The 12,598-nt window shown below is 36.9% G+C and overlaps 1 protein-coding gene across 1 annotated transcript in view; it reads right to left on the reverse strand.

Annotated features, from left to right (window-relative positions):
- The window catches only part of IQCH (IQ motif containing H), a 213,425-nt gene that overhangs the window by 109,266 nt on the left and 91,561 nt on the right, over positions 1–12,598 (reverse strand). The window contains exons 7-8 of the mRNA XM_030875171.2: positions 4,075–4,154; positions 2,191–2,229 (exon numbers count right to left, since the gene is read on the reverse strand). Coding sequence (XP_030731031.1) covers positions 2,191–2,229; positions 4,075–4,154 — 119 coding nt within the window. The remainder of the gene's footprint in view (positions 1–2,190; positions 2,230–4,074; positions 4,155–12,598) is intronic.

Below are 12,598 nucleotides of genomic sequence, written 5' to 3' on the forward strand. Positions count from 1 at the left end.
ATTCAGTGGGTATGGAAGATGCTTAGTGCCGTGTTCTAAGAACATGCTCAATCAACATTAGCTGTTAGAAATATTCCAGATAGATAATGCCTTAGTATTCTTAAAGCGCATCCTAATTTTATTTATTTATTTATTTATTTATTTATTATTTTTTACATCTTTATTGGAGTGTAATTGCTTTACAATGGTGTGTTAGTTTCTGCTTTATAACAAAGTGAATCAGTTATACATACACATATGTTCCCATATCTCTTCCCTCTTGCGTCTCCCTCCCTCCCACCCTCCCTATCCCACCCCTCTAGGTGGTCACAAAGCACCGAGCTGATCTCCTTGTGCTATGTGGCTGCTTCCCACTAGCTATCTAGTTTACGTTTGGTAGTATATATATGTCCATGCCACTCTCTCGCTTTGTCACAGCTTACCCTTCCCCCTCCCCATATCCTCAAGTCCATTCTCTAGTAGGTCTGTGTCTTTATTCCCGTCTTACCCCTAGGTTCTTCATGAAATTTTTTTTTTCTTAGATTCCATATTTATGTGTTAGCATACGGTATTTGTCTTTCTCTTTCTGACTTACTTCACTCTGTATGAAAGACTCTAGGTCCATCCACCTTACTACAAATAACTCAATTTCGTTTCTTTTTATGGCTGAGTAATTATCCATTGTATATATGTGCCACATCTTCTTTATCCATTCATCCGATGATGGACACTTAAGTTGCTTCCATCTCCTGGCTATTGTAAATAGAGCTGCAATGAACATTTTGGTACATTTCTCCAAAGAAGATATACAGATTGCCAACAAACACATGAAAGAATGCTCAACTTCATTGATCATTAGAGAAATGCAAATCAAAACTACAATGAGATATCATCTCACACCGGTCAGAATGGCCATCATCAAAAAATCTAGAAACAATAAATGCTGGAGAGGGTGTGGAGAAAAGGGAATGCTCCTGCACTGCTGGTGGGAATGTGAATTGGTACAGCCACTATGGAGAACAGTATGGAGGTTCCTTAAAAAACTACAAATAGAACTACCATATGACCCAGCAATCCCACTACTGGGCATACGCCCTGAGAAAACCATAACGCATCCTAATTTTAAGGTGCAGGAGCAAGCTCACAATTACCTCACAGCAAGAAGTCAAGGAAAGCTAGGGGATCGAATTGCACTGATTTGTTTATCCAGGAGCACCCTTCTGTCAGGTTCAGACGACTATATGCAGTCATTGCTATAAATACAGCCCTGTCTGCTCTCAGCTCTGCAGGAGTATAAGGAGATCCAAAAGGTGGTCTCTTTTTCCTTGAAAAGGGGTGACTAAACTCCCTATGAACTTCTTACTGATAAGATCACCAAGAGAGGGAGGCCTAGAAGATGCTCTTAAAAATAGACTAGTGCATTATGAAACAAGCACTTTATTGTTCCAGAGCACTTTCACACACATTAAAGCCTCTAACCCTCACAGCCACCCTAGAGAAAGGAGGTATCATCCCCATTTCTCAGAGGAGGCAAGTGGGGTACAGAGAATTTAAGTGACTTGCTCGAAGTTCCCTTATTAGTAAGAGGAAAATCCAGCTCTTGCTCTGTTACTTACTAGTTGGGTGTTCAGAACTTTTATTACACATGCATGGCCTTACGGAATGCTCCTCACTGGCATGTACTTGCCATTGTGGGAACTATTTTATTTTTCCAACTTTTTGGTTACCTTATTTCTTTTAGTCAGCTTAACTCTAAATCCCACACCCTTACCTATTACATCATAGATGTAGTATGCATGTGTGCACGTGTATAAACACACGCACACGTGTAAGTACATGCTGGAGGACAACTGAGTTTTGTTTTTTTGTTTTATTCTTTCTAAGTGTACTTTTAAAAGATGAAAATCTTAGATAGAGGTTGAAGACTGATGTGATTCAGAAAAATTTGAGTACGCTAAATCACTTTTTTGGACTGCAGTCTGAGAAATAATTCAGTCCCAACAGAGGGGGAAAAAAGGGTTTTCCACTTCAAATGAACCATGTTTTCTTTTCTGAAAACATGATTTAATTTCTTTTATAAAAGAAGAGCGAAAGAACTTTTGTTGTCGTCTCCAGCTGTCAAACCTGCCTCCCGTACTTTTGCCCTGAAGCAAAAGGAAGGGACATCAGGTGACAAACCCCAAATTTCAACTAGTCACACAAATTATAGACCTTCCTATCATGATATCCTCTTGACTTTCTGCCTTTCCCCTACAATGAAGAACAGACACAGTTTAAGTCAAAATGACTCTCATGGGCAATTTTACAAAACAAATAGAAGGCACAGAGTCTCTCCCTCCCCCTCCCCCGCCCCCCACTTCCCCAGCTTCCCCCTCTGGGCCAGCCTATCCCCTCTTTCCAGGCAGGCAGGAGCTAATAATCAGAAAGACATTTCCCACCCCAGACAGTGATGCTCTGCTTGCCAAGGGCCCTGTTTGCTTTGAAGAAAGAGTTTGACAAAGTAAATATTTACAGAAACAACTATAATCGGATGCCAAGTCCCACTTCGAGGGGACAGGCAGAGAAGTATTTTCAAGAAAGGGTTTCTCCATGTGGTATCACACTGCCCGGTGGTGGGGACTGATCCAAGCTCTGTTCTGGGTTTATCATGAGTCCAGGCATATCACAGTCTTTCTCTTAGCCTTTTAACTTCCATGCTAGGAACTTTCCACAGAGTAATGAATAATTTCATTTACCGCTGAAGAGTCAATTCAGAAATGTACTAATTCGGGACCACGGGGAAGTCTTCAAATATTACTGCTTTTAGCAGTAGGGGAAAGCTTCATGAAGTCAACAGGGAAGAGATTAAAGGCAGGGTTAATTAGCACTCAGGAAATGTCATTATTTAAAATATATATATTTTTGAGATAGACCACTTACTGGCTAAAACACAGTCATATTTATATTACCTGTAGATCTGTTACCTAGAAACTGTGGAACCTGAGAGCTCGAACACAGTGAGAATCAAAACAGGTGCGCCTGCCTGTTCCCATTATGCACATTAGCCCATGGCCTTCGCACAGCCTGTTCAACAGCTGAATCTGAAACAATCATGGTGCAGGCCAAACACTAGCCTGAAGGCCTGTCCATCTTGGGATTTGGCCATTTACATTGATTTTTTTTTTAACCCATGTGTTTCATGAAACACAAATATTTGCCATGACAACTGGGGTGTCACATGACATACTGCTACATAAAAAGCTTGGAAATCTCTTAAGGGGAAACAGCCCACCAGTGCTGCAAATACAGTGAAAACATCTTGAGGAAGATGTGGGCATTAAAAGATGAAGGTCTGGAAAGAACAGGTAACAGTTTACTATGCAGACATAGTAGGATTAATTTCTTCTGTGCCACTCTTCAATTTCTCTTTCTTTCTTCCTTTCTTTTTTTTTTCTTAAAAAAATGGGAGCAGCTGTAAACATGACCACATAGGGTAAGCCCAGAAAAAAAAAACTCTGCCAGCTGTCTCCTTCTGTGGTGAAAAGTTTCAATTATTACTAGTTTGTCTTGTGGCTCATAAACATAAGAAAGCAAGCTACAAAAGTCCAGCACCTTTAAACCAGGAGAATCTCCATAAGCATGAGCATGTTGTACTGTGAGGTCCTAATGTTAAAGAATACAGATTTCCTTTCCCTTCCGCATTAAGGTATCTGTACAAAATCGGGGAACTTGCTTTATTATCCTGTGCTTAAAGATAAATGAAACCTCACAATAACATACCCTATGCAACACAAATTGGAATATAAAGCAATAGTTTTGTATTCCGGACTCCTGGGCCCTTGACCAGCTAGCAGTAGAGATTGACTCAGTCATTTAGTTCATCTCGAAATAATGCAACATGATGGAATTTTTTAGATCCTACTGATATTGTCATGGTAGAGTTTACCTGCATAACAATCTTCCCTTTTAAAATCAAATGCATTCCAGCAGCCGCTGAAATAGTATTTATTTCTATGTGAAAGGTACAACTCGATAACATGTGCGTATTACCAAAAATCTCACTGAGAATATTGTAAATCAGAACAATTTTCTTTCGTTAGTTAGGAATATGAATACCTTTGATCTTTGTTTCCTGAGAGGGGGATTCTTCACTTCCGCTGGAATCGATTGTGTTCTCTGGGGTGCAGCGAAAGGGGCTGTGGATGGAAGTGGTGCAATGTTACCTCTTCCAGAAAGAGAGACTTATTCATTGGGTTGATGCTACTGGGTTTGCACCTTGAAAGTCAGATGGCTCTGTCACCCATTCACTGTTCACTACCAGTCATTCTTGTATCAATTCAATGAAACATTTGTGATAATTGACTTCAAAAGGAAAGCAAAGAGCTTGGAAGGGCAACAGTTCCATCAGAACATAAGGTCAGCTCCCCTTATGCAAATTTCCTAGAGGAAAAGGCAGATTTTAAAAGCAAGCAATTTAGAGAGTTATCTTTGTCTTATATGATGTTTCGCTATAAGATTTCTTTAAATAGCCGTATTCCCAAGTTCACTTAAAAGGTAAATAAATATAACTATATAAGATGGACTATTCTAATGTATAGTCATTTAAAAAGAAAATTCTAAAGAATTAAAATGGCTTCGGGTAAATAAAACAAGTGAAAAACGCAAGTAAATATTATTTTTGAAATGAATTAAATCTATAAGCAGCAACTTTTGGAGAACACATCTAGTCCATGGGGGGTAAGCCTACATGCTAGACAATGCTTGGAAGAGAAATGGAATCTCTCCTGTAGCCTGGCAGCAAACCCAACTGCCCTTTACAGAAAAGCTCAAATTTGGCATTCTCAGGAGAGAAAAATCCTTACCCTCCTCTTTCTAAGAAAGAGAAGAAATAGTTTATTTAAATAGTTAATTCAGTCAAAGAAGTGAGGCTTCTTTCAACTCACTTCCTTACTCCACCCCTTTTCTGTCAGTTCTCTAACAACGTTAGAAAGAACTGACAGATATTCGTTAAATACAACACATCAGTATACGATTTAGAATTCCACTTTGAGGACTCAGTTCTCTCACATTGCTTCAAGTGGGCTGCAAGGAGTATCTTCAGCCATCTCTTTAAAAGTAGCAGGAAGTCCAGAGTCTTAGCACACAAAAAATCACCTCCACAGAAGACATTTGTTGCATTGGACCAACCCCGTTTTACCATCTTCCTGGTTTCTCTGTCTTCCAGCGATCCTCCAGGACTGCGAGACTGCCCACCAACTTCCCTAAGGCTGGGCAATTGGCTATACAGTCGGTCCTCTGTATCCATGGATTCTGCATGTGCAGATTCAACCAATTTCCATCCGCAGTTGGTTGAATCCACAGATGCAGAACCCGGGAATACAGAGGGCCAACTGTGCAATGCCATACTATAGGAGGGACTCGAGCATCTGCAGATTTGAGTATCCACTGGGGGTCCTGGAACCAATCCCCTGAGGATAGTGAGGGACAACTGTAGTGTGTGAAGACTCCATTTTCATCCTACAAGTTTTTGCCTTGACTTCTGTGCTGTCCTACCCCACTGTCCACTTGAACCTGGCTCTCCCACTTTGAAGGTCAGTTCACACCGTATACCCAGGCTACTGTGAGTCCACAGATTCACCCATAAAGCCTGTTATTCCTATTATCTGCAAGCTCAGTACACTTTTTATTTAACTTTCAGGTTCCTGCAGACAAATGAGATTTATGGTTAAATTCCCATGATGAAACAAAATAGCAGCTGAGAAGTGGGCATGATTTTTAAAGGAATTTATTAAAATTTCAGTGAAATTTGGTAGAATGAAGATCTAAAAGATTTGTAATTTCACATGGATAATCCAGTTAATGGTATCTCTAAAAAATTATTTTGAGGTTTTTCTTAGTTACCTGCAGAAATTCTATCATTAAATGTATAACTTCATGTAGTCTTGGATTTTATGGGACACATGCATTTGAAGAATGTGTCTGCATCCTAAGGCACTGCCTGTTTTGCTACTCAGTTTCCCTTCTGGAAAAATCTGTTGGATAAATTTTGCCAGTGTCAGTGTCAGGGAAAAAAATCTTGTCTTTCTGGAGAAATTTGTATGTTTCTGTGGTAGTTATTGGCATGCGCCTCCTAAAAAGCCATCCCCCCTTCTTCCTTGCTGATTTTAGAACCTCAATTTTTTCAGGGTAACAACATCCCCAGCTTCTAGGGTTTCCAGATTTAGCAAAAAAAAAAAAATTTTAAAGGGCACACAGTGAAATTTAAACTTTAGACAAGCAACAAGTAATGTTGTAGTATAAGTATGCCCCAGATATTAAATATATTTAATATCCATGAATGGATTAGACCAGAATTTCATGAATGCATTAGACCAATCATAATTTATCATCCTAAGTATTTAGTATGTGTCCCAAATCCTAATCCTAATCCTACTCTTATCCCTGGACATTCACTTTCTCAGCCTTTCTTGTACCTAACAGTGGCCATGTGATCAGTGAGAAGTGAAGTCCATCCCGGGGCTTCTGGGAAGAGATTGGTGCCACTATTTTTCCCTCTTCCTGCCTGGAGTGTGTATGTTAAGGCCCACATCTGCAGGAGTCATCGTAGAGCTGTGAGTTAGCAAGCGTGAGGATGAAAGGAAGCATGCTAAAGAAGGTAAAGCAGAGACTCGTTCTAACCCTGTGTATCAGCAGCATCAGCACTAGAGTCCCTACTTCCTGATTCCTTATGAGATAAATGAACTCCTCATTGTTTAAGCCATGAGGTAGTTAGGGTTTCTGATATTTGCAGTCACATACATTCCTGACTGGTACCCCTCCCTCCCCCTCCTTATTCTCTCTATTCTGTGCTCTGTCTTACTGCATGTGCAAGGGCCTCAGGAACAATGCTCAATAGTGATGGCAGTAATAATGATGGCAGTAGTGGTCATCCCTCAACTGTCTCTGCTTTTAATGAGGAAATAGAATATTTCTAAAGTTTCCCTACTAAGAACATTGTTTTCTGTGGGGTTTTGGTTGAAGACAATAATCAGGTTCAGAAAATTCTCTTCTACTTCTACTCTGCCCAGAAGTTTTTTCTTGTTATTAATATTGAATTGTATTGTATGATTTTAAAATTTTAGTATGTATTGAGATGATCACAGGGTTTTTTCTTTTTTAATCTGTTAATGTGGCGAATTGTATTGTTAGATGTTTCTCATGTTGAATTTTCCTCACATTCTTCCTTGATCATGATGAATGTAAAAAACATACTGCTAACTTTTATTTAGAATGTTTACCTTTATGTTCCTGAGATTGATTTATATATATTTTTTCTTGCAGTGTCCTCATCCAGTTTTGGTACCAAAGTAGCATCATAAAATCAGTTGGTAAGCATTCCTTCTTCTCTTTTACTATGGAATAGTTTAATATAAGAATTACCTGACCCTTTAAAGTTGGTAAAACTTCCCTATAAAAGACCTGAGGCCCTTTTTGTTTGGTATATTTGTGTGTGTGTGCATGTGTGCACATGTCCATGTGGAAGACAGATATTTTTGACTACCAAATCAAATTATCTAATGGTATTGTTTTCTTTAAGTTTTCTATTTTTTCTTTAGTTAACTTTGGTAATTTAGATTTTTCTAGGAAATTTTTCATTTTGTTTTTAAAAATGTATTGGTATTAAGTTACCATATTATGTTTTTTAAAAATTCTACCTGTCTGTAGTTTCTGCCTTTTTTCATTTTCATATTATTTATTTGTTCCTTCCCTTTTTTAAAATTACAGCTTTATTGAAGTATAATTGACAAATGAAATTGTAAGATATTTAAAGTGAACATTGTGATTATATATTTGATATATATATATATATTTGAAAGGATTCCCCCATCTAGTTAATTAACACATCCGTCATCTCATGTTTTTATATTTTTTATTAGTGAGAACATTTTTCTACTCTCTTAGCAAATTTCAATTATACAATGCAGTGTTATCAACTATAGTCATCATGTTATGCATTAGCTCCTCAGACATTATTCATCTTGTAGCTGAAAGTTTGTACCCTTTTACCAACCTCTCCCTATTTCCCCCACCCCTCAAACCCTGGCAACCATTTTTCTACTCAGTGTTTCTATGAGTTTGATTTTTTTTTTTTTTTTTAGATTCCACATATAAGCTATACCATGTGGTATTTGTCTTTCTCTGTCAGGCTTATTTCAGTTAGCATTAATACCCTCCAGATTCATCCATGTTGTCCAAATGGCAGAATTTCCTTCTTTTTTAAGACTGAATAATATCCCACTATAAATATATGACATTAAGTTGTGTCTATACCTTGGCTATTGTGAATAATGCTGCAATGAACATGGGAGTACAGATATCTCTGGAGATAATGACTTCGTTTCCTTTGGATATATACCCAGAAGCGAAATTGCTGAATCATGTGGTGGCTCTATTCTTAAGGTATTGAGAAACCTCCATATTGTTTTCCATAGCAGCTTTACCAGTTTGTATTCCTACCAACAGTGTACACTGATTCCCTTTTCTCCATATCCTCATTGGCATTTGTTATCTCTTGTCTTTCTGATAAAAGCCATTCAAACAGGTGTGAGGTGATACTTCATTGTTGTTTTCATTTGCATTTTGCTGATGATTATGACATTGATCACCTTTTCATGTCCCTGTTGGATTTGTTTGTCTTTTTTGAAAAATGTCTATTCAGGTCCTTTGCCCATTAAAAGATTTGGGTTATTTGTTTTTTTGCTATTGAGTTCTATGAGTTTCTTGTATATTTTGTGTATTAGCCCTTTATTGGATATGTGGTTTGCATATATTTTAGCCCATTCCACAGGTTGCTTTTTCATTTTGTTGATAATTTCCTTTGCTGTGCAGAGACTTTTTAATTTGATGTAACCTAACTTGTTTATTTTTGCATTGGTTGCCTTTGCTTTTGGTGTCAAATCAAAAAAAGAAATCATTTCCAAGAGCTTATCCTCTATGCTATTTCCTTAGGAGTTTTATGGTTTCACGTCTAATGTTCAAGTCTTTAATCCATTTTGAGTCAATTTTTGTGTATGGTATGAGATAAGGGCCCACTTTTATTCTTTTTAATGTGGCTGTCTAGTTTTCCCAACACTATTTATTGAAGAGATTAACCTTTCCCCATTGTATATTTTTGAATTCTTTGCAAAAATTAATTGGCCATAAAAGCATGAGTTTATTTCTGGGCTCTCTGCTTGGTTCCATAGATCTATGTGTCTGTTTTTATGCCAATAACATGCTGTTTTGGTTACTATAGCTTTGTAATATCGTTTGGAATCAGGAAATGTGATGCCTCCAGTTTTGTTCTTCTTCCTCAAGATTATTTTCACTATTTGGTGTCTCTTGTGGTTCTATATGAATATTAGGATTATTTTTTCTATTTCTGTGAAAAATGCTATTGAGTTTTTAATAGGGATTGCATTGAATCTGCAGATTGCTTTGGACAGTATGACCATTTTAACAATACTAATTCTTCCAGTCCATGAACACAGAATAGCTTTCCAGTTATTTGTGTCTTCAACTTCTTTCATCAATGTTTTACAGTTTTCAGTGCACAGATCTTTCACCTCCTTGGTTAAATCTTAAGTACATTGTTTTTGGTGCTGTTGTAAATGGGACTGTTTTCTTAATTTCTCTTTCTGATAGTTGTTAGTGTATAAAAATGCAACTGATTTTTGTATAGTGATTTTTGTATACTGCAACTTTACTGAATTCATTGATTAGTTTTAACCATTTTTTGGTAGTAACTTTAGGGTTTTCAATATATATTATGTTATCTGCAGAGACAGTTTTACTTCTTCCTTTCTGGTTTAGATGCCTTTTATTTCTTTTTCTTGCCTAATTTCTCTGGTTAGGACTTCCACAACTATGTTGAATAAAAGTGGCAAGACTGGGCATCCTTGTCTTATTCCTGATCTTAGAGGAAAAACTTTTAGCTTTTTTTTTTTTTTTTTTTTGTGGTACGCGGGCCTCTCACTGTTGTGGCCTCTCCCGTTGCAGAGCACAGGCTCTGGAATGCAGGCTCAGTTGCCATGGCTCACGGGCCCAGACACTCTGCGGCATGTGGGATCTTCCCGGACCGGGGCACGAACCCGTGTTCCCCGTATCGGCAGGCGGACTCTCAACCACTGTGCCACCAGGAAAGCCCTAGCTTTTAACTTTTGAGCATAATGTTAGCTGTGGTCTGTCATATATGGCATTTATTATGTTGAAGTATGTTTCTTCTATACCAATTTTTTGAGAGTATTCATCATGAAAGGATGTTGAATTTTCAAATGCTTTTTCTGCAGCTACTGAGATGATCATATGATTTTTATCCTTTGTTTTGTTAATGAGGTGTATCACATTTATTGATTTGCATATGTTGAACCATCCTTGCATCTCAGGGATAAATCCTACTTGATTATGGTGTGTGATCCTTTTAATGTGCTGTTGAATTCACTTTGCTCATATTTTCTTGAGGATTTTTGCATCTGTGTTCACCGGGAATATTGGCCTGTTATTTTCTTTTCTTGTAGTGTCCTGGTCTGGCTTTGGTATGAGGGTAAATGAGTTTGGAAGTGTTCCCTCTTACTTTACTTTTTGGAAGAATTTGAGAAGAATTGCTATTAATTTTTCTTTCAATGCTTGGTGGAATTCACCAGTAAACTCATCTGGTCCTGGACTTTGCTTTGTTGAGAGGTTTTTGATTACTGGTTCAATCTCCTTGCTAATAATTGGTCTGTTCAGATTTTCTGTTTTTTCATGATTCAGACTTGGTAGATTTATGTTTCCAGGAATTTATCCATTTCTTCTGTCTAATTTTTTGGCATATAATTATTCATAGTTGTTTCTTATGATCCTTAGTATTTCTGTGTTGTAATGTCTCCTCTTTCATTTCTGCTTTTATTTATTTGAGTCTTCTCTCTTTTTTTAGTCTAGTTAGAGGTTTGTATATTGTTTATCTTTCCAAAAACAACTCTTATTTTTCATTGATAGTCTCCCTTGTCTTTCTAGTCTCTATTTCATTTCTTTCCACTCTGGTCTTTGTTATTTCCTTCCTGTATCTTTTGGCTTAGTTTGTTCTTAGTGTAAAGTTCGGTTGTTTATTTCAGATTTTTCTTTTCTCTTGATGTTGACATTTATTGCTATAAACTTCTGTCTTAGAACTCCTTTTTTTGCATCCCATAAGCTTTGGTATGGTGTATTTCCATTTGTCTCATGATCTTTTTAAATTTCCCTTTTGATTTCTTCTTTCACCCACTGGTTGTTCTGGAGCCTGTTGTTTAATCTGCACATATTTATGAATTTTCCGGTTTTTCTTTTGTAATTGATTTCTACTTTCATACCATTGTGTTTGGAAAAGAACCTTGGTGTGATTTCAGTTGTCTTAAGTTTATTAAGACTTGCTTTAATTTCTATTTCCCTAGTGATTAATGATGTTAAGCATACTTTCATATATCTATTTACCATTCATTTATGTTCTTTGGTAAAATGTCTGTTCAAATCTTTTGTCCATTATGTTATTGGGTTGCTTGTTTGTTTTTTTTCTTTTCTCTTTTTAAAAAAATTTTATTGAAGTATAGTTGATTTGCAGTATTGTGTTTAATTTTGGCTGTACAGCAAAGTGACTCAGTTATACATATATATATATATATATATACTTTTTCATGTTCTTTTCCATCATGGTTTATCATAGGTATTTTATGTTTTCTTAACAGCTTTTACAATCTATTTTTTTCCAGTGGATAGAGAAGGTATTTGGCTTTTATTTTATTTATTTTTTTATACAGCAGGTTCTTATTAGTTATCCATTTTATACATATTAGTGTATATATGTCAGTTCCAATCTCCCAATTCATCCCACCACATTCCCCCCTTGGTGTCCATACATTTGTTCTCTACATCTGTGTCTCAATTTCTGCCCTGCAAACCAGTTCATCTGTACCATTTTTCTAGGTTCCACATATATGCATTAATAAACAATATTTGTTATTCTCTCTCTTTTTTTATTGAACTCAAATATTATTTTTGAATTTTATTTAATTTATTTTTTTATACAGCAGGTTCTTATTAGTTATCCATTTTATACACATCAGTGTATACATGTCAATCCCAATCTCCCAATTCATCACACCTCCACCCCTACCCGCCACTGCTTTCCCCCCTTGGTGTCCATACGTTTGTTCTCTACATCTGTGTCTCAATTTCTGCCCTGTAAACTGGTTCATCTATACCATTTTTCTACGTTCCACATATATGCGTTAATATGTAATATTTGTTTTTCTCTTTCTGACTTACTTCACTCTGTATGACAGTCTCTAGATCCATCCACATGTCTACAAATGACCCAATTTCGTTCCTTTTTATGGTTGAGTAACACTCCATTGTATATATGTACGACATCTTCTTTATACATTCGTCTGTCGATGGGCATTTAGGTTGGTTCCATGACCTGGCTATTGTAAGTAGTGCTGAAATGAACATTGGGGTGCATGTGTCTTTTGAATTATGGTTTTCTCTGAGTATATGCCCAGTAGTGGGATTGCTGGGTCATATGGATATTCTACTTTTAGTTTTTAAATGAACCTCCATACTGTTCTCCATAGTGGTTGTATCACTTTACGTCCCACCAACAGTGCAA

This window comes from Globicephala melas, chromosome 2, assembly GCF_963455315.2.
Source record: "Globicephala melas chromosome 2, mGloMel1.2, whole genome shotgun sequence".
Lineage (NCBI taxonomy): Eukaryota > Metazoa > Chordata > Mammalia > Artiodactyla > Delphinidae > Globicephala > Globicephala melas.